The sequence below is a fragment of the Ctenopharyngodon idella genome, chromosome 20 (genome assembly GCF_019924925.1).
Source record: "Ctenopharyngodon idella isolate HZGC_01 chromosome 20, HZGC01, whole genome shotgun sequence".
In the NCBI taxonomy this organism is placed as follows: Eukaryota; Metazoa; Chordata; class Actinopteri; order Cypriniformes; family Xenocyprididae; genus Ctenopharyngodon; species Ctenopharyngodon idella.
The window spans coordinates 22949156-22971858 of NC_067239.1; the positions used below are offsets into that span (position 1 = coordinate 22949156).

Sequence of the window (22703 nt, forward strand, 5' to 3'; positions counted from 1 at the left end):
GAATCTGTATCTTTGCCAGACATGTATTTGTGTGACCTTAGCTGTCTTGGTGGTCTATGCCTAATATTTTCTTTAATACAAAGGGATTTAAACCAACTTTGCACTGAGTCTAGTACTGTGAGATCAAACCTTGACCATTCAGTCCATGTTAACCTTCAGAAGAGAGGAATTCCTTAAAAGGCCTTGATAAATGTTACTTTAAAATGCTTCATTTTGCAGTAAGTGCTGATTTGCTTAATTTGCAATTGGGACATTGTTATATCAGCTGTCCAGGCGTAGCCTGAGCCACATGTTCATACCTGACAGTTTCACCTTACTTCTCACTACAGGCATTACATAGCAGTATTATAATTCAGCAAATAAAGTGTATCTGACTGTTGTGCAATCCAAATAGTCCTCACATTATTTTCTTCTTCCAAACTGAATGTTGAGTATTGGATATACACTATATTTGCAATGCTGGTTTTTAATAAAAAATAATTTTTCATAAATTTCTTTTTGTGTAATGAAGTTATTTTCCAAAAAGCCTAGATTTAGATTTCTTAAGAAAATTACTATGCATTTGTTAGTGTTCTGACTCTGTTCTGGTTTCCAAAAGTCTCATTGGCTAAAAAAGCGCGGGCCACTCTACTACTTTATATAAACTTAGCGTCCTCTAGTGGACCATCTTAAATCTTCCACAAGTTTTCTTGTTGAACCCTACCCTCTTCCTAAGAAGTATTGAGTGCTAGCTGAAGTGATAACAGATTAAATTATGCATGACTTCGACTTCATGGTGAGAGAACCACATCCAATATGAGCATGGCGCGAGGAAGCATCTCTTTGTGATAGATGTCACTTACTGTCAGTCATACAAAAAGTTACTCACATGCTTGAAGAATTTGCCATGAAATCTGATACGCCGTTCCTCGTTAAGCTACTCAAACCCGGTCAAGTGATCACGTAAAAGTGCGGTAATTCTACCTGAGGCTGCTTCTAAATAAAAAGAGGCGGGGACAGTGAGGCGGAATTTACTTCTTGAAGAAGCTTTTTAAGTGTTCACGGGCCACGGCGTGCTGTTGCTATAGAGACACATAGAGCGCGCAGAGAGACGCGCTTGGTAACAATGTTGAATGTAACATTTACTTAACATACTGTTGATTTTAAACATCGACTACAGGTAAGAGAATCTGACTGTTGTTTGACATTGAATGTAGTCTTATAAAACTTGTGGATCCGACATACAGACTATATTGTTTCTAACCTAAAAAATCTTTAATTAAAACTAATGTGCAACGTGGGGGGAAACCCCTTGGTCCTAAAATATAAGATGGAAAAGTGTAAAAAATTACATTAGTTTTTACTGAATATCCATGGTGTAACATGAGTTGTGTACAATAGAAATGTGTATGTTATTTACAAAATCATGTAAATATTAAGACAACTAAAGCACTTGGGGTTGCATTTGTGGGGTTTTAGTCTGTGATATGGCAATATGAAAATTTGAGTTTTTGTCATCATTTTTGGCATTCATAACGTCTTGATAGTGTGTACCCTTAGAAAAAACAAGTATACTTCAAGTTCATTTTATTAAGTAAAGTTCAAGTATATTTTAAGTATACTTCATGTAGTAAGTATACTAATATCAATGCACTATCAATGTAAGTGTACTATTTCATACTACTTGGGACTAAATTGGCACATTTTTTAGTGTGTGAAAGTATATTTTTAAGTATACTTTAAGTGTAACACTAGCACACTGAGTACACAACTAGTTGACGACTACGTTTTTCGTTTGTACTGCAACTATACTACAAGTAAATAGTGACTAAATGCTTCTAGCACAATTTTTAGTTTATTAAAAGTATACTCAAAGTAAACTAGTTTAGTAGTTTTATACTGCAAGTATACTTATAAGTTATCTTTAGGTGAATCATAGTTATGGATTACTATTTATATATTACTTTTTGCACTTTAAGTATACTACTATGTTCCTATTTAGGTAATTTTATACCTGAAATATACCTTTAACTGTACTTAAAGTAGATCTGAAGTAAATTCCTATGTACACTACCAGTGGACTATACAGCAATTTACATATTCAGAATTAGGAACATATCTGTTTTCTTTATAAATCAATTTGTTCAAAGTATTTAATAGGCTACTCAATCAAAAGAGTAAACACAACTACAAGCCAAGTATAGGGCTACTTAGAATACTTTTAAGTATATCTATAAGTATATTTCTGAAAAGTACATTAAGTATATTTCTACATAAGTACATTAAGTATATTTCTACAGTATATTTTCTATAAGTATATTTCTGAAAAGCACAAGTATATTTCTACATAAAAAGTAGACTGAAAGTCTTATTTTTAGTTTGAAAAGAAGTATACTGATAGCACACTTAAAAGAAACTTTCTTTTTTGTAAGAATATTGCACTTTGATAAAAAATTATGTATTCAATTATGTTAAGAATTCAAATAGATCAAAACACAAAGAAAATAGAAAAAAAATATGCAAATGCTACCATACATTTTTAATATTCTCAGGTTCATAATGTCATGCACCCTGGCCAAGGGAAGGCTTGAAGTTTTGCAGATCTACCGGCTGCTTCAGTGCGTCCAGGACGGAGATAAGCCTTACATAGAGAAATTAATCAGCATGGGTGTTGATGACCTCATCAATCTCACCGAGCCACGCGAGGGGAATGGTGTCCTGCACCTGGCGTCGGTGGCCAACAATCCTGACATGCTGGAGTTCCTCGTAGCTCAGGGTGCTCGTCCAGACGTGCAGGACAGCAGGGGGCGGACACCGCTGATGCTGGCCGCAGAGCTCGGATATGACGGTATCGTGTCTCTACTGGCCAAGAAGAACGCAGACATGAAACTTGTAGACAAAGAAGGGAAAGGTAATTTTTTATTTTATAATATATTTATATAATAACTGCTACTTTTTATCCATTACAAAAAATATGCATGCAACTGTTTAGGGCAAGCTTAGGTCAATGGCAGGGTAAATAATGGGCGAACATAAATGCACTGTATAAACTTTATCTGTGAATACGCAAACATTTTTATTTATCAATATACAATATCTCACTTTCTTTCAAGGGTTAGATATTAACGAGGCTTCCCGTATTTGACACCTCACAAGAAATTATTCTTTAATAAGACAATTTGACGGGAGCCACATAATGTGAAGTGATGTGTAGCTAAGTATGGTGTCCAATACTCCGAATTTGTGCTCTGCATTTCACCCATCCAAGTGCACACACACAGCAGGCAGCCATTTTTCATTTTCATCCGGGGAGCAATTGGGGGTTAGTTGCCTTGCTCAAGGGCACCTCAGTTGTGGGTATTGAGAATGGAAGATAGTGCTGTTCATTCACTCCCCCCACCTACATTTCCTGCCAGTACTGAGACTCAAATCCACAACCTTCAGGTTACAAGTCCAACTCTCTAACCATTAGGCCACAACTACCCCGACAGAGATCATCAATGGCTGGCAGCATCCTGCCATTTTGGAGATTTACTGTATGCAGTCTATCTAATTACAGATCAGGGCACGACAAGTTAGTGTGTAAACCGATCTGAGTAATCCGTACTCTGACTTCTCTCCCAGGCTTGCTCTTCTACTGCATCCACCCGACCAAAAGGCACATGCGCTGCCTCCAGGTGGCCCTTACAGGCAATGCAGATGTCAACAATGTTTCAGAAACTGGGATGCCGGTGTTCCTGCTGGCCTGCGAGCAAGCTCAGGACTGTGAGGGAATGTGTCTCAGTATCCTAGAGAGAGGAGCAGACCCCAATGCTACAAATCAAGTATGCAAATGTTGTGTAATTGATAATGGTATATTTGAAATCAATCCTCTTTCCCTGAGCTGGATTCAAACAAACGGACCTTCTGAAATCTTGAGCATGTAATTCAAACACCAAACCACTTGTTCATAAGAAAGGGTATTACACCGAATAACATGTACTAGCTCTGTTAGTGGGTGCTGGTAGATTAAATTTGTGTGTGTATAATATCCCAGGAAACAGGTCGGACAGCTCTGATGGAGGCCACCAGAGCGGGAGCAATAGATCTTGTGAGAGCCATCCTCAGGAAAGGAGGAAACGTCAATGCTCTGGATAAGAAGCGATTCCACTCAGCTCACTTTGCGGCTGAACGAGGCTTCTTTGAAGTGAGTGTCACTTCTATTGTTGTTTCACAATTATATAAAAAGTGGTCAAATGTGCTGCTCTTGAATAAAACTGATATAAGCCTATGTATTTCTCCCAGTGATTATGATCATTGCTTTTAACTTCAGTAATGCTATTTCCAGATCATTAAGGTGCTGTCTGCATATGCAGCAGATTTTGGAGTAGTAACAACAAAGGGGGATACACCGCTGCACTTTGCTGCCTCTGGTGGCTACACAGATTGCTGCAGGTTTCTAGCTCAAAGAGGTAAATCAATTCATTCTAAGTCATACAAAATCATTAAACCATGGGAGAAGGCTGTTTGTTACTCATTTTTTTAAGCAGATCTGTGTAAATTTTCAAATGACTAAATAATATGAATCAATAGCAAAACAACTATAGCTAAAAACTATAAAATAGCTTATAATTAATTGCATTTTGTGATTATTTTCCATATTTTCTTAATAACAAAAGTTTATTTTCCTTCCCTTTAACATTCTTGTTCAAGATGGAATTTGATTGGACAGAAATCTGTGTATTGCAGGATGAGTCATCAATATTTTTTCTCTGTTTTCCTGATAGATAAAGACGGGATTTTTTTTTTTAACTATACGGCCATACAATCGCAATATAGCTTAAAGATTTAAAGTAATAATTATATGTGAAGCGCAGCACTGTGTGATTTTGTGCACGAGCAGCTCATGATCCGGTGTTTTTTAGTGTCTCAGACTGGCACAGTTCGCAATAAATGTTGCTCTGTTTTCTTCCAAATTAAAAGCTTGATGGTTTAATGTTTGAAAATGAAGAAATTAAGATAAGCCACAAATATTAGTACTGTAATTTTACAGTTGTACTAAAATACATTTTATTATTATTGTTATTATATATTATTTTTCCTAAATACTTGATTTTTTTTACAGTGAAAATTTACTATAGTACAATAGTATTACAATAGCAATATTTCTTAAGGTTTCATATTTTTATTTAGTAATAATAATAATAAATTGTGCAGCTCTACCAAAAAAAATATATATCACACATTTTTTCCCCTAATCATGCAGCACTACCATAAAAGCAATCATGCTTCTTGATGTGGAACATGCTGAACTTTATTATATGATATTTCACGCCGACTCATATTCCTACTTCAGGATGCAATCCCAAATTGAAGAACCAAGAAGGTCTGCTTCCTCGTCAGATTGCAAAGGACTGTGGCCACAAAGCCACTGTAAAAGAGCTTAAGAAGGCTGAACGACTACATGGAAAGTTCTCAAAAGGGATGGGTGGCACAAATGAACCATGGGCTCTGACACTTCACGACTGGTCTCATGAAAACGAAAATGCGCTAAGAAGTGCTTTCGAGTCTGCATCAGATGGCATCATGGGAATAGAGGTGGTGTCCAGGGTGACATTTGTGTCTGTTCTTCAGGAACTTCACGTTCCTCTAGATGATGACCAAATTCACACTCTTCTGCTTGCTCTGGATAAGAGAAGAGAGGGCTTTATAAATATAAATGACTTTCTAAGAGGTCTAAAATATCTTCCAAAGATATATGTTATGGCATCTTATGGGCCTAAGAAGAAGAAGGCGACCAAGGCAGGAAAGACCAAAAAGACTAAGTTCAATCCACCCATGCCCATCTGCACTGTCCCGCCTGATCTCATTCATCGGCGTGATGATGGTGGGCCACCGCATTTTATGATTGAAAGCTACCAGCATGCTACAGATACTCACAGATATGACCGGGACCATCGACCAGGACATCCTATCGAGGATGATACATCGTGGTACATCGAAGAGCCCGAAAAGATATACATAAACATGAACTACTGTGCTAAAACAGGAGATATTGAGTCTCTTAGGTTAGCACTCAGCCAAAAGGTTCCAGTAGATGTGAAGGATCGCTTCTACAAGACACCACTTATGGCTGCATGTGCAAGTGGCAACTATGAAGTGGTAAAGTTCCTCCTTGATAATGGGTAAGGCTTATGAACTTCTAAGTGTTGACTTAAAAGGATAGGACCCTCATGTCATTCCAAATCTGTTTGCATTTCTTTTTCAGCAGAACATAGAAAAGATACTTTGAAGAATGTTGGTAACCAAACAGTTTTGTTTCTCATTCGTTTTCCATTGTATGGACAAAAATACAATGGGAAGTCAATGGGAACTGAAACTGTTTGGTTACCAACATTCTTCAAAATATCTTCTTTCATATTCAACAGAAGAAAGAAAGTCATACAGGTTTGGAATGACATGTGGGTGAGTAAATAATAGACTATAAGGAATAAATTAAAGTATATTTACATTGGCATATATATTATATATAAATGATACCCAAATGATAATCTCATCACAGGGCTGATGTGAACGCATGCGATCAGTTCAGCTGGACTCCTCTGCACCATGCCTGTCATGCAGGACAGCTGGACATCATACAGTTGCTGGTGGAGGCAGGAGCTTCTGTGGACCCACCCACCCTCAATGGAGCCACTCCTCTAATGAGAGCCATTGAGAGCTGTAGGCCATCCTGTGTGGAGTACCTCATCAAAGCTGGGGCAAAGATCAATGCAGTAAATAAGACAGGTACAGTCCACTTTCTAGCAAAGAACAGTTATAATACAACTTCAACATCTGATAGAAGATAAATCTACTGAAGCAAATTCATAACCATTTCGCAACCAGTGCAGACTGTTTCTACATCATTTCCACAATGCCACCTCATCTTTGCTGGAGCGCTCTTATGAACACCCTGATTTACATTGCATTAAATCTCTGAGATTGATCAACTTTGGCTCTGCTGTCATTTGAGTCAGGAACTTTCAATCTTTTAATTGCAGAGCAAAATTGCTTGGACGTTGCCCATGCTTATGCAGACTTCAGAGTGGTGGATTTGATCCAGGCTAAGATTAATACACTACCCAGACCTAAGGACAACAAGAAGCCACAGCCTGTCAAAGTCCACCGCAAACCTACGCCAGCCTCTACCCCTGGCTCTACAAAAGAAAAGGTAGAGCAAGCGTACTGTATGTGATTCGACATATTTACTGTACACGCCTACCTTCATTTAAAGTCTCCATGAAATGAAAATAGACAATTCTTATTCTTATTCAAGCATATGCTATGAGACCAGGAATAAATAGTTTTTCTGCAATTTTAGTTATTTTTTGTTTGTTTCTACAATGGTTCTGGACTTTATACTGACACCAATAATATTAAATATTATTACACTTAATATTCAACAATATTATTGATTTGACTGCACTGACAATATTGGATGATAACTGAACTGAGTTGGACAATGCAGCAACTGTTTTATAGATGAAATGAACTAATTTAATAATTGATGATCTTTACAATGAAACTGAATCAACACTGAACTGACTTCAGCTAAACAATGACACTATTTTCTTTTAGAGCTGCTGTACAGCAGAAATAAATTATGTTTGCATCATTAAATCATTTTTCTGTTATCACTGTAAAGCTGCTTTGAAACAATCTGCATTGTATAAAGCACTATATAAATAAAGGTGACTTGATGTAGCATGATAAAGTAGCATGATAAAGGTGGCGCTGATGTAGCATCACACAATAGCAAATGCTTTCGGATGCACAATTCACATTTTTTTAATCCATGACAAATTTATTCTGCAACCAGAAGTGTCCCATAATAGGGGTTATAGACTGCAATATCAGTATACTACAACATCAGTATTTATCCTTATGTAGAAATAAAGATTTTTTCACCACAAATTTGTCAAAAGTAGCTACTATTTACAACAATTTAAGGTGTCATTTCAAATCTAAGATTGAAACAGTGTAAGAGCTGTGATCAAAACCATCTAGCCATAAAAATGAGATGACACCACAAAAGAGTAAGTAAATGAGTCCAGACGTGTCACATTACCCCCAACAAAGCACTGGCGGCTTTGTGACTCTGTTAGTGTGCTTAGGGAAACCCCGCTGAACCTTTGTTGAAAGTCACACCATTGTCAATGTGTCATCATGTCCACTGTGTCTTGATTACGGTGTTGGTGATTTATCTTCTCAGCAGGGCACCGTTCCCACTCCCACAGCCTCCTCAAACTCAGCAGTCAAGAAGGCAATGAAGAAAGACAGTGTTATCGTGCACAGCACTCAGATCACCAGCGGCAAGCTCAACAAATTGGACATCAGTTTTGTGCCAAGAACGGTAAGCTGGATACCACTCGCAGGGATGTGAGCTAGGCCTGTTTAAGCACAGTGGGCCTCATGTACTAATAATAACAAGTGTTTTCATGCGAAAACAGGTGTGTGTGCACATAAATTTGTTCTTACTCATTCTACCGTTCATTAATCTGGATTATTCTACATAGATACAGTATGTCTCCATATAACAACTGTACGCACAGTAAGGATACATTCTTCTTTGCAAATGTATCCTCGCGCTCACGTTTTGAAAGCACCTGCAGCAAGATCTTAAAGTAAAGCCATGCTCTTAACAGCCTTAACATCATACACTGAACACTTTTTATATAGGCCAAAAATACACATTTTCAGATGCATTTTATGCAGAACCTATTTTTGTTACTCTGAAATATAAGACTTTGTTAATTAATTATTAAAGTGCACAATTATTTAAATCATTATTCAAAACATATGCTGTAAAAAAAAAATGTATACATGAAAAAATAAAAAAAATAATACATAAAAAAATATATAAATATATATGTTTTACACACAAATATGTGCGTACAAACTTCTAGTAAAAGATGTGGCCAAAAGATTAGCACATTTATTTTCAGTGGATTATGATATTTGTTTTTCCTGCTATTTGTTGTAGACATGGCAAAATCAGCTGACCACCAGCGAGCTGATTGAGAAAAAGGCAAGGAGGAGGCAGCGTTTCAGTTTTGAGGTGGACTTTGATGACTTCAAGATGCCATTCAATAAAAACATTCAGAAGAAGACCGTGGAGTTTGAACTTACAGACTGAAAGGTGAAAACCTGTCTAAGATCAAAACAACACTGATGCACAAATATTGCTTGCTGATGCTAAGGCAAACACTATTATTAGTGCTCATTTTTGGGTTAGGGATTTGCACAGACTCCACAGAACAGAAGTAATAATAATCTTTGGCATGTCCTCTTAATTTTTATTAAGTGAGCAGACAAACAGTTTCTACCTAGCAGACAATAAAATGGACAAAACAATCATATATAGATCGTAGATAAACCATAAACTGTAGATAATCCCAGGGGCTGGATTCATGACAGTCTTCTTAAGAAGAATTCAAAGAAATGAAAAAGTCACTTCACGCATAATAATATGTGTCACTTCAGAGTACTCATGCACATCCCTAGTAATAGTAATATTTATTACAAGTAGCTAGTGTTATGTTGTAATGCTCAATAATTTAAACAAGCCAATCAATTAATTAAACATCTCACCTTTGGGGATTTAAATCAAGTTGTTATCTTAACTTATCCTAAGAACATTCTTTTCAGGAATTCAAATTCTTCTCAAGTTTTGTCTTTAGAACAATCTTAAAGGGGACCTATAATGCTTCTTTTACAGGATGTAATGTAAGTCTCTGGTGTCCCCAGAATGTGTCTGAAGTTTCAGCTCAAAACACCCCACAGATCATTTATTATAGCTTGTCAAATTTGCCCCTATTTGGGTGTTAGCAAGAACAAGCCATTTTTGTGTGGGTCCCTTTAAATGCAAATGAGCTGCTGCTCCCGGCCCGCTTTCCAGAAGAGGGCGGAGCTTTAACAGCTCGTGCTTCGGTTGCTCAACAACAACAAAGCTGGAGAATCTCACACAGCCAAAAATGCTGATTGTCAGTAACGGTGTTCAAACCGGACACTGATGGAGAGACTCAGGAAGAAGTTACAACTTTTAGAATGCAAATGGACGTTTCTGAATGGTTAGTGGATAAATTTATGTAGTTGCTGTGGAGTTGATTCAACTCATCGACTAGCATGTGCAGTCACATAACCCTTGTTTGTGAAGCAGTCCAGCATAAAATCGACATCGTAACAACACTCTACTACAAAAACTCTTCCTCTTCTCTAAAGCAGCCCAACATGGCCTTGCCCCCTTTGTTGCGTGTTCTTGGGGGCAGGGTTTATGTAAATTTTAGGGTTAGTGATGTCACTAACCTGGGAAGAAGCTCGTTGTAGTCCCTACCAGCCGTTTGTTGTAGACCTTAAACAGCAAATTCTTTAAAAGAAAATATCTCAATTTGCATTGAACTTTGAGCGTTGTAACTTTGCAGATGTTGTTTATGCTCTAACAGCAACCTTAAATACTAACTAAAGTTAAAATGTGAAATCATAATCAACCACCCCTTTAGGTAAAAAATATAAGAACATTCTTAATAACTGTATTATTTAGTTTAAAAATGAGAAGAAAAAAGCAGTTACGAATAATATTATTCTTAAGAATGTTTTCTGAGTCTGGCCCCAGAATATCAGCTATCAACATCTTAGCAACCTGATAGCAATGTCCTGACAACCTTCCAAAATGCCTTAGCATCATGGCATCAAACTTCGCATGAGCATCAGCACTCTAGTTTTGGTACCATTCTAACATACAGTGTGTTTTATGCTGTAGTTACTTAGGGATTAATACTGCATGTCTCACGGCTGTTTCTTTGTCATCTCAGAGAGGGAGGTACGTTAAGTAAGATTGATTATGTGTTTAAGGGAGGCAGGAGATGAGAGCTGCTGCCTACGTGCTGGCATGCAGTTTGTCTCCTCCACGTCTCAGCGTCTGTCGGGCGTGCTGAGTGCAGGCCTTTCACCACAGGCAGCGCTGCGCAAAACCCCTCATGTTGTTTATCTCAGAAAACCAAGCTATTTTATCCACATGCTTTAACATGAATACATTAACTGCTGATTAACCATGTCTGATGTAGTCATAGTGGAAATGTGTGATTGAAACTGTGACTAGTAGAAAGAGCTGTTCTTTTTTTGTGTACTTTACAGATGGCCACCAGTTACTGAGACAGCAGTGGTTTCAGAGTAGATTCTAGATTCTAGATTCTTTCTGCATGAAAATGCGCCACTCGGCTGTCCTTTTTTTTTTTTTTTTTGCACGGTTCCTCCGTTTGGCCAACAGATGGCGCAATAGTGTTTACATACGAACAGTGTCTGATTTGGATGGTTGTTGTGAGACCCTCAGGGACTTGTGTTACAGCTCAGCACTGCAAAATGACAGCCAAAACTATTGTGATTGTTTAGAGTCCTAATTTGATCTTAATTAAAGGGTCATTTAAAATTTGCAGGTATAGATTGCATGTATTATGTATCATAGCTGCCATTTTAAGTCTCTTTCATTAAACAGTCTCTCTGATTTAGTCCCTGATGTATTCTGTTAGTTTATAAACCAATAGAAATGTACCACTAATGAGTGAAAAGGATTCTTACAGCATTAAAGAAATAAATAACCACATCAAATCAACACAACAATGTTTTACTGTAACTGCAGAGAAAGAGTAATCTCTGTTTAAAATGTCAATAGTGGCGCCTGAAAAACAAAGATAAGGTGTTTTGTATTTGTACGACATGGATCTGATTAAATGCGCCCATGTCTGCTGATACCAGCGTTTACCACCGAATTAGATCATTAGGATTGCTATGCCTTCAAGGTCTGTTGGGCATGGTTACATAACAAAATAAATGGTCAAAACCAACAGCTATAAATCAAGGCTACTGAAACTATGAGGTTTACACATCTCCATTTGGTATCCAATCAGATTATGGAGAATTTATGTCAATTATCAGATACTGTAACTAGCATTGGAGAGATATATATATATATATATATGGATTTTTGTGTGTGCATGCATGTCTAAATTGAATTTGTTTTACTATGTTTGTTCCAGAAGCTGAGAAAGAGATGATAGACAACAAAAGAGCAAACATGAGAGTGGCAGAGAGAGATGGGGGGCGGTTTAGAGAGTTAGTGCATCAGAGAGAGAGAAGGACAGGGCGAATGAAAGCGATAGTGTGAGTGTGAACCTGTCGGTGACATTCATCCCTGTAGATGTGGGTAACAAAACAGGGCCATGTGGGGGGTGAGTCAGGGATGGAAATAGAGGAGTGAATTTTTAATAAAATCAATGCTCTTGGCTTCAGTGTAAACAAGATCTTTCAAGAGTAATAAGCACGCACATGCAAATTGTGTTTTTGCGTATATGTCGAGTAATCTCACTTGACATTTTTTAGCTTAATATTCATGTACATTGTTGTATTTAATAGGATTTGTCATGACTGCTATTAATACACACTGCTGAAACTTTTTTATATTTTTTAATATTTTTGAAAGAAGACTCTTATGCTGACCATTCATTTGATCAAAAATACAGAAATGGTAATATTGTGAAATATTATTACAATTTAAAAGAACTGTTTTCTATTTGAATATATTTAAAATGCAAGTTATTTCTGTACTAAAGCTGAATTTTCAGCATCATTACTCCAGTCTTCAGTGTCACATGATCCTTCAGAAATCATTCTGATATGCGGATTTGGTGCTCAAGAAATATTTCTTATTATAATCAACGTTGAACAGTTGTGTGATGAGTAACAGTCAAGTAACAATATAGACATTTATAATGCTACAAATGATTTCTATTTCAAATAAATGCTGTTGAATTTTCTATTCATCAAAGAATCCTGAAAAAAAAAAAAAGTATTTCAGTTTCCACAAAAATATTAAGTGACAAAAACTGTTTGTGGCATTGATGATAATAATAAGAACACTTATTAATAATTGAGCACCAATGATAATTTATAATAATTGAGCAGCAAATCAGCATATTAAAATGATTTTTGAAGGATCACGTGACACTGTAACTGCTGCTGCTGAAACTCACGCTTTGCCATCACAGGAATAAATCATATTTTTAAATATAATCAAATAGAAAACTGAAAATTCTTTTGAAATGTAATAATATTTCACAATATTTACTGCATTTTTTTATCAAATAAATGCAGCCTTGGTGAGCATAAGAGAAAATCTTAATAATTCCAGGCTTTTCACTGGTAATCTATCTGGTCATGTAGTGCTGTGCTAAGACTTTGTTTTGCTCCATCTGAAATGATATACCTGCCGCGTCCACCTTGTTTTCTGGGTTGAAAGTCTTTCCTTGCAGCACTGCAGTGTTTCTACTCATACACACCCCCACACGGACCTTACTCAGCATTATTGTTCCTCCTGGGACTAAAGGGAGACAGAGTGCTCTGCTGGCCAGGCTTGGCCTGAGCTATGTTTGTGTTTTATTCAGTGCCTGTCACAGCTCTGCCCCACTGCCAGGGTCCGCTGATCTGAGCACAGACCCAACATTCTCAGTTCAGAGACTGGGCATCTGCATACACTTAAGTAGACACAGAATAGGCATATAAACATAGGTATTAGTGTTGTACAATATCATAGGACCTGTGAATCAAGGTTTTATGAGGTCTGCCGAATACGATGTGACTGTTTTATCATAAGTCCACGGATGCCCTTATACAGCAACTTTCTTACACATACTGGTGAAGGGTACAGTCTGTCAGTTCCAATAAAACAGGTCATTACTGGTTTATTAGGGTAATTCTTGTAAGGTGGAGAAATGTGCAGATGTTTACAACCTCCTATGTGAAGCACTTAAAATAGTGCTAATATGGACAGGAGACCAAAATGGACACAGAAAATCCATATCATTGCCAAGTAGTGAAAAAAAATTGTGCTGCTTAAAGGGTTAGTTCACCCAAAAATGAAAATTCTGTCATTAATTACTCACCCTCGTGTCGTTCCATACCTGTAAGACCTTCGTTCATCTTCAGAACACAAATTAAGATTTTTTGATAAAATCCAATGGCTCAGTGAGGCCTCCATTGCCAGCAAGATAATTAACACTTCCAGACGCCCAGAAAGCTACTAAAGACATATTTAAAACAGTTCATGTGACTACAGTGGTTCAACCTTAATGTCATGAAGCGACGAGAATACTTTTTGTGTGCCAAAAAAAAACAAAATAACAACTTTATTCAACAACATCTAGTGATGGGTGATTTCAAAACACTGCTTCATGAAGCTTCGAAGCGTTACAAAACTTTTGTTTCGAATCAGTGGTTCGGAGCGCATATCAAACTGCCAAAGTCACATGATTTCAGCAAATGAGGCTTCGTTACGTCATAAGTGTTTCGAAATTTCAATAGTTTACCACTGGGAGGCGTGACTTTGGCAGTTTAAAACACGCTCTGAACCACTGATTCGAAACAAAAGTTTCGTAAAGCTTCGAAGCTTCATGAAGCAGTGTTTTTCGCCCATCACTAGATATTGTTGAATAAAGTCATTATTATTATTTTTTTTTTTTTTTTTGTCACACAAAACATATTCTCATCAAAAATTATCTTGCTGGCAATAGAGGCCTCACTGAGTCATTGGATTTTATCAAAAATCTTTTAATTTGTGCTCTGAAGATGAACGAAGGTCTTAAAGGTGTGGAACGACATGAGGGTGAGTAATTAATGACAGAATTTTCATTTTTGGGTGAACTAACCCTTTAATATTTTTTTTTGTAAATCATGATACAATTTTTCAGGATTCTCTGATGAATAGAAAGTTCAAAAGAACAATGAAATAGAAATCTTTTGTAACAACATAAATGTCTTTACTATCATTTTTGATGAATTTAATCCACCTATGCTGAATAAAAGACGTTATAATCTTAATAAAACTTATAAGTTTAATAATCTTACTGACCCCAAACGATGTTGCATATATATCCCTCAACCCAGATCAAATGTTAGGCACAGCAGTATCTAAAAAAAGAGATATTTCTTTTTATATATATTTTTTTCTTTCTCTGATGTGCAGTGAGATTTTTATACCAGCAGCCTTGAGTACAGTTGCTGTTGTTGTAGAGTGAGGGATTGTTTTGGAGTCCCTCACTCAAGTTCTTTTCTCAAGGAGTTGGTGTACAATTTCAGTCGATAGAAGCTGATGGCAGAAGTTCAAGTACCTTGCTGTTGAGCATTTTTCTGCAATTACCATTTGCATTTGGCATCCATTCTTTGTAGCATCACCTTTTGCCTTCCCAGCGATCTTTCACTTGCTGTCCTTAGTTTATTTTGGTACCCACCCAGGGGAACTTGACAACAACAATACAGATGCAATCACAAAAAATTCTCAGCCAGGTTATTTTCCTTGGTTTTAAAATTCACAAGAAACAGTCTTGAAACCAATGCCAGTGAAGACCTAGTAATACGGTGAGTAATATAATCACCGCAGTGGTCATTTAGCATTTGAATCAGGCTTTAATCTTTAATCTCACTACCAGATGCTGAGAGAAAAGAAATTATATTGTCTTGTTGCCATTCCAGCAGTCTGAAAAAGCAATTTTTATGAACCCTCCAGTGATAATATCACTAATGTATGATTGTGTTGTAGTCAGGTCTAACGCACTGGGGTTGAGCGCCATGCAGTGTTGGAGTGAGTGGCCATATATCAGTGACAGGGTTCAGAGGATGAGAGCGTGAGGCTGAGCACTGCGGAGCCAGCAGGGTGAAGCTGGCAGAGATCTGCTCTGCACTCCATCGATCCGCTCTATCTGGAGTGGGTCATGGTTTCAGCGCTGGGCAGCTTCATTTTCACTGCAGTGGAGGCGTCTGCTGTTCCACCTCTGGGCACAAACAAAGCCACATAAAACCACACGCACAATCTTGCATAGCTGGAAGCTGCGGTTCATTAAGCAGCAGAAGGCACTGAGGTACTAGTCTCCCTCTGAGCAGCCCTTAAGGGTAAGATCTGCCAGTAACACCCTGGCAAAAAATGCTGCATCAGGTCTGCAAGAGACACTTGTATGTGTTGCAGGCGCCAGACATGACAGTCTGGGTCCAGGGGCCAGATTCACGAAACATTCTGAAGAATAAAATTCTTCTTAACTGCCAATTTCTCCTTATTTTCTAACTAAAGAAGAAAAAATTATAAGAATATGTTGGATTCCCAAAAACTTTTCTTAAGAATGTTCTTATCTTTTTTTCTTAAGATTGTTCTTAAGAAGTATTCATATTCTCGAAAAGAATATTCTTAAAAATCATTGTAAATATGTTTAATGAATTGACCATTCGCAAAACCCCGCCTCCTTTAGTTACTGTTGCTATGTCCGACAAGCCATGGCACTCTCACGCCACACATCATGTTCTCACAATGAAAAATACATCGCGGAGCAAAGAGGACACTGACAACGTATCAACAGACAAGACAGAGCAGGTTACTTTTGATATCAAACAAAGTCTCAAATTTCAAATTTTGTAATTTTTAAAGAAATTTAAACAATAAATAGTGTTTTGTGGCTCTTTAATGTGTCATGACAAATCGCTGTAGCGCCTCAGCTCAAGTGGCTCATGAACAGATCATCTCTTCTTACTAGTTAATTTATATCATCAAATAAACATGAATGAACCACAGAAAGACGTCAGTACACATAATTTTTCAAGTTCAAGTCCACCAACGTTAATCTAGCCTACTAACTCCCCTGACTGCTTTGTCAGACAAAATGGCGGATTCAGCGTTATGATTGGTTAGATCGCCTGTCAATCAAACTCCCGGCGAAGGGTCAATTTATTGGGTTGTTTCAAATATTAAGCACTGCAACATAACACTAGCTAGCTAAATATAATACATATTACTACTAGTAACATATGTGGACGGGGACTCTGAGGTGACACTGATCGATCATTTGCAAGTATACATCGCTCAAGAACCAGCAAAGCAGCACAAAGATACAGGACGCATTCACTCTAGAGAGAGCGCAAGAAAGACAGCGCAAATGAATGGGAATAACCGCTACATCTTCTTGAGACAGGCTCTTTTAAAATAATGATTTTAACTTGACACGACGGATTAAAAACACAACGCTGAGCGATTAAGTCCCATCAAGCCAGCCGTATGAATATGGTCTGTGCGCTTATATCTACGGTAATCTACAGGCAGTGCAAAAGACAGGCTTTGAGGTGTTTTTCATTCAGTGAGTCTTCAGCAATACCCGCCTTTCAATCAAATAACACCAAGCCTTTCATTTTCTACTTAATTTAAGTTCTATCTAAACTTCTTTCTTAAGAAGATTTTCATGAATCCGGCCCCAGGTCTGTACCTCACTCTTACACCGTGTTTAAACCGCACGTGAATGACACAATGCGACAAAAGACAATAGAACCCATTATAATCAGTGATGCTGTCTACACTGGATGCGACACAACATGACAAATCCCCGACAGCAAACTGATTCTGGAGTAAAAAGTGAAAAGGTGAAAAGGTTCTTTAGATCTTTACGCTAAGAAAAATATTCTTTTAAGCACTGTTCACTGAAAGGTTCTTTGGGAACCAAAAATGGTTCTTCGCAGTGGTTCCCAAACTGGGGTACGCGTACCACTGGGGGTACGTGAGGTGACAGAAGGGGGTACGCAAACAAAATGCTGAGTAGTTCATTTAATTCTACCCTACCTTAAAATAATATTAAAACCGAGCATGTATTTCTAACTGGCAAAATGCGTAAATCCATGACATCCAATCAAATTACCTCATCTTTTGCGGTCAAAACTGACTGCATCCACATGTATATGATAGGTTGAGTGCAAAGTCTGCTGCCTTTGCAAATCGCACTAAGTTACTGCCGTTCTTGACAATGCACATTTGTAAAAGTGGGGATTTAGCACTTGCTCACATGAAGAACAAATATAGACACAGACAGTGGATTGATATCGATTTAAGACTCAACTTTCTTCGATACAAAAACATACCTTGTGTGAGTTCTTGTGGATATTTGGGAACAATTGCATTCTTGCTCGTTATCAACATTAAATACATGACTGCAAATTATTATATTTGATTATTATACAACAGGTCAAAAATCAAAACGTACAATTTAAACAGAGTACTGTCAGTATTTACTCTATTTTGCAATTAAATAATAGTTCCAGCGAAAGCCACAGCAGAACTACAACACACGTCGGTGATTCATGAACAATTCTGCAGCTTTAAACGAATCATGACTCAATGATTCATAAATACAGCCACTTGCTTCGTTACTGAATGAATGACTCGATGACTCACTCATAAAAACAGTGACTTGCCGCCACTTACTGGCGGTTTTAGTTCACTTCATTTTACCATCTTTGCAAATTCTCTATTGAACATTTTTTACTTAAAACATTATTTATTTTATATAGTTATTCATAAAGGTAATATATGCATTTATTGCATTATGCATTTATATCATTTATTTTTAAGAGTGTAGAGCAGTGTTTTTTTTTTGTCTTAGTTAACCCCACAGTTCCATCAATAATGCTCAAGTACACAAATACAAACAAATACTCAAAAACAAACATTTGCATCAATAAATGAACATTTTAGGTGCTATTGACTCATTGTCGCATGATATGCAGTCACAAAATGCAGTGTGTTGAGTGTTGTTCAATGAACAGTGCAATCCATGATGTCTGTTTCACAATCAAATTAATCTTATGAAGTGGTTCTTTTTGGAATCATATTTACAATTCAATCTTGTATCCACTCGTGAGTTAGCAGTTCGATTCAGATTCACTCAGTTTATTATATTTAGAATTGTTACTCTGAACTGACTCTCAGAGTGAACTCATGCTGAATTCAGAACCGCATACTAACATACTACTCTTACTATTTTCCCCATATCTTTCTATGGCAAAAATAGTTAGAGTAGTATGCTAGTATGCAGTTCTGAATTCAGCATTAGAGTTCACAGCTGACTCCCTCACTGAAACCATGATTCACTTTACAGTTATGTAAGATTTGAAATAAACTGGAAACCTTTTACTGTGATGCACTCTCTAGGAACCTTAAGTAAAACTGTAAAGTGGGTTCATGTTCTGTATGAGCCATTATATTAGCTCATAATGTATTTCTTAAAATAATTGATGTGTTAAGGCATTCACTACAAAAATAATAATGAAATTATTTTCTCTGAATTATTTTAACATTTTTTATCTTTCTATTTTACAGGTTTTACAAAGCAACGTAACGAAGCAGGAAGGGAATGAGTAAATTGAAGTATCATTCATCAAATTCGTACACATTATGACACAACATGGCTTGAGGACATCCGCTTTCACCTCTTCACAGGCTTTCTACACGAACGTGAGCATCTCTGCGAGAAAAAAAAAACGCAGCTGCAGGTGACGCATGGGGAGAGAACCCCCATGTTTCCATGGCAACATGCAGGTGAAGGCATCAAGGACTAATCTGGTGTTCGATCTATGAAGCTTAAGTGTTGTTACACTAGTCTTCGCTTAAATCCATCACACACACTCATTCACCGTTACCTGTGTTCTACTGATGTCTCCAACTAAGCCTGAAATGATAATGATCACAAACAGGCAGGTTTGCCTCACCAACCAGAACGCTGCACTACTCATAGCGGAGGGGGAGAAAAAGAGAATGAGCGAAAGACGGAGCAGTTATTGCACCATGTGTACGAGCCCTGAAAGACTGATAGCTTTAGCGAAACTCTGCAATCTTCCCCACTTCCAGTCTATTTTCCAAACAATAACACACAGACGCTAAAAAGAAAGTGCAATCAACTGAAAACTTTCATGCTGTAGCAAGATGCAAGTCTGCATGGTCTAAAACTGTTTATGTCCTGATGTCCTTATTTTAAAAGTGCGGTCATTACGTTTGCTCACTGGACACATCAGATGTAGTCATGCAGTAAGAGCAACTCAGCTGTTCCACAGTTTTTCCCATGATGCAAATGAGCAAGTGCATCACTGCAAAAAATCATTGTTTTAATTAGTATTTTTGTCTTGTTTTCCAGTAAAAATCTAAACATCCTTTGAAAAAGTTTGTATTGAGAATGTCTTTAAAATCCCAACTCAGTTCCTGAATTTGAATTGAGGTAGCAAACAGAAGGCTGAATTGCAATTGAATATATAAGCATATATACACAGATGAGCCAAAACATTATGACCACCTGCCTAACATGCTGTTGGTCCTCCATCGCCAAAACATTGCCGACCCGCCAAAGCATGGACTCCACTAGACCCCTAAAGGTGTCCTGTGGTATCTGGCACTAAGATGTTAGCAGCAGATCCTTCAAGTCCTGTAGGTTGCAAGGGGGAGCCACCATGGATTGAACTTGTTGGTCCAGCACATCCCAGAGATGCTCAATTGGATTGAGATCTGGGGACTTTGGAGGCCAGGGCAACACCTTCACCTCTTCATCATGTTCCTCAAACCATTCCTGAACAATGTTTTGCAGTTTGGCAGGGTGCATTATCCTGCTGAAAGAGGACCCTTCCACCAGGGAACACCATTGTCATGAAGGGGTATACCTGGTCTGCAGCAATGTTTAGGTAGATGGCACGTCAAATTTACGTCCACATGAATGGCGGACAAAGGATTTCCCAGCAGAACATTGCACAGAGCATCACACTCCCTCTGCCGCCTTGTCATCGTACCACAGTACATCATGATGTAAAAGAAAACAGGACTCATCGGACCAGGCGACCTTCTTCTGCTGTTCCAAGGTCCAGTTCTGATGCTCACATGCCCATTGTAGGCGCTTTCCATGGTGGACAAAACAATCATTTAAATGCATCAATGAGCCTTGGGCGCCCAACACCCTGTCGCCGGTTTATGGTTTGTCCCTCCTCGGACTCACTGTTGGTAAATTCTCACCATTGCTGACTAGGAGCAACCCACAATCCTTTCCATTTCAGAGATACTTTGACCCAGTCGCCTTTCCGTAACAATCTGGCCCTTGTCAAAGTGGCTCAGATCTTTATTCCTGCTCATATTATAGATTAACTTTTGTGAACCAGGGTGGAAGAACATTTCATTTCCCATAGATTCTTCTTCCTGTCATTTGAATTTAAATTCAAACTTCCTGTGTCTTGCTCAAATAAAATTCCAAATGAATTGAAGGGGAGCCAATTTATTAAGAGTATTTCATTACGATAGCCAATTTAAAAATAATAATAAAACAGTAAAGTTAAGATAAATTTCTCATTTTAAAGTCCCCCTGTGGTGAAAATCAAGTTTTTAATGTTGTTGTATGTCTATGTGGTGTTTTTAATATGCTTTAAGACAAACCATGTGCAAATTTATGTCAACACCATTGCTGAGTAATTTCTCCTTAAAACTGCAGTGAAAAAAAGACCCGCAGTTTGAAATCGCTGGTGTCTGTGACGTCACAAACTACCTTGTAACCAATCACGTCAACGTGCCGGCGGGTTTTAGCATATCATTAACAGCGAACAGGTTATCCTGGTATATTTTTCTGTTGATATGAAAAATCACATAGAATTAGCAATATGGCGGGTGTATGATGTTTATTACGATGTTATGATGAACTATATGCCTTTCTCCACTGACGTTGTTCAAAGCGTTTGTAAGGATACTGATCGTTAAAAGGCAGCTGTCCGACTCTGAGATGTCCAACGGGAACATGGTTTGTGTAACATTAGCAACACATTTTCAGCTGTTTGATAATGTAGTCAAACAAAAGGCTAATCATTTTAATTACCGTTATGTGTCCAACGTTGTAAAAAATGATACCATTGTGCAGCGTTTACCTCAGTAAGTTGAGCTCGTGCGAGTGAGTGGGGGCGGGGCTAATTAGCATATTCATAGAACTCTGTATACTAAATGAAGCAAGGGTGTAGAGTTACATTCAAGCTATTTTAAGGCATCAAGAATTTTTTTTTCACAGGAAAAATTTTTAAATATGTCATTTTGGTGATCAAATATGAGTTTTAAGGGATAAAATTATTGACTACAGGGGGACTTTAATGATTTATTTATTTTTTACTGGAAAACCAGACAAAAATACTGATTAAGAAAATCATTATTTACTGTGCACACAAGCATAGATTACACAGCCAATAAGTGAGCAAATAGACATCACCACTTTACATAGACATGCATGTGGAGAGGAACTGCACACATTCAATTGGAAAAAAGTATAAGACGTCCTGTTAATTGGATAGAAGGGATATCACATTTCAGCCTAATGCACACAGGCGTGTTCAAAACTATTCTCTACACTATCACCCCGACAAGAATGAAACATTTGTTCTGGGTCTACTTAAGACTCCACTGTGGATACAGTCTTATACATAAATACATATTGATGTTACATGACTTCGGATCAAATCAATTTAGGTGGTAATTAACCTTTGACCTCAGTGCTACAGCATGCTGCCTCAGTGCCCAAGGGATCAATGTAACCCTTTCCTGCCCCCATAACAATCAGAAAGAGAATGACAGCTGGCATAAATTTAGGTGCTTTGATACTGGTCTTATGCATTTTGGTGATTATCCAAACATATTAATACATATTTTTGATAACAATATCATATTTTTTTAATGTTTATTTTAATTACCCATTCTTATTTGGATTGAATGAAAGGGAAAAATGAAACTACAGTCCCTTATAAAAGCTCAGATCTATACGGATCAATATTTCTTCTGATATATATCTGCACCAGGGCATTTGAGACCCTTAGTCACACACTTATCAACATTGCCACCC

At 37.5% G+C, this 22703-nt stretch overlaps 1 protein-coding gene across 1 annotated transcript; it reads left to right on the forward strand.

Annotated features, from left to right (window-relative positions):
- The first annotated feature begins 1080 nt into the window (after window positions 1–1080).
- On the forward strand, window positions 1081–21107 carry ankef1a (ankyrin repeat and EF-hand domain containing 1a). Its single transcript, XM_051875290.1, has 11 exons — window positions 1081–1159; window positions 2532–2890; window positions 3604–3803; window positions 4016–4165; window positions 4307–4430; window positions 5315–6143; window positions 6521–6747; window positions 7002–7171; window positions 8213–8353; window positions 8984–9139; window positions 19175–21107. Exons 2-10 carry the CDS (start codon window positions 2539–2541, stop codon window positions 9134–9136), a joined length of 2346 nt encoding a protein of 781 aa, XP_051731250.1. The 5' UTR covers window positions 1081–1159; window positions 2532–2538; the 3' UTR covers window positions 9137–9139; window positions 19175–21107.
- Window positions 21108–22703: the final 1596 nt, after the last annotated feature.

Excerpts from the sequence above, each read along its gene's own strand:
- ankef1a (XM_051875290.1), top strand. The coding sequence starts at position 2,539 with ATGTCATGCACCCTGGCCAAGGGAAGGCTTGAAGTTTTGCAGATCTAC. Across the intron at positions 4,431-5,314 it reads CAGGTTTCTAGCTCAAAGAG|GATGCAATCCCAAATTGAAG; the intron begins GTAAATCAATTC and ends TTCCTACTTCAG. Across the intron at positions 6,748-7,001 it reads CAATGCAGTAAATAAGACAG|AGCAAAATTGCTTGGACGTT; the intron begins GTACAGTCCACT and ends TTTTAATTGCAG.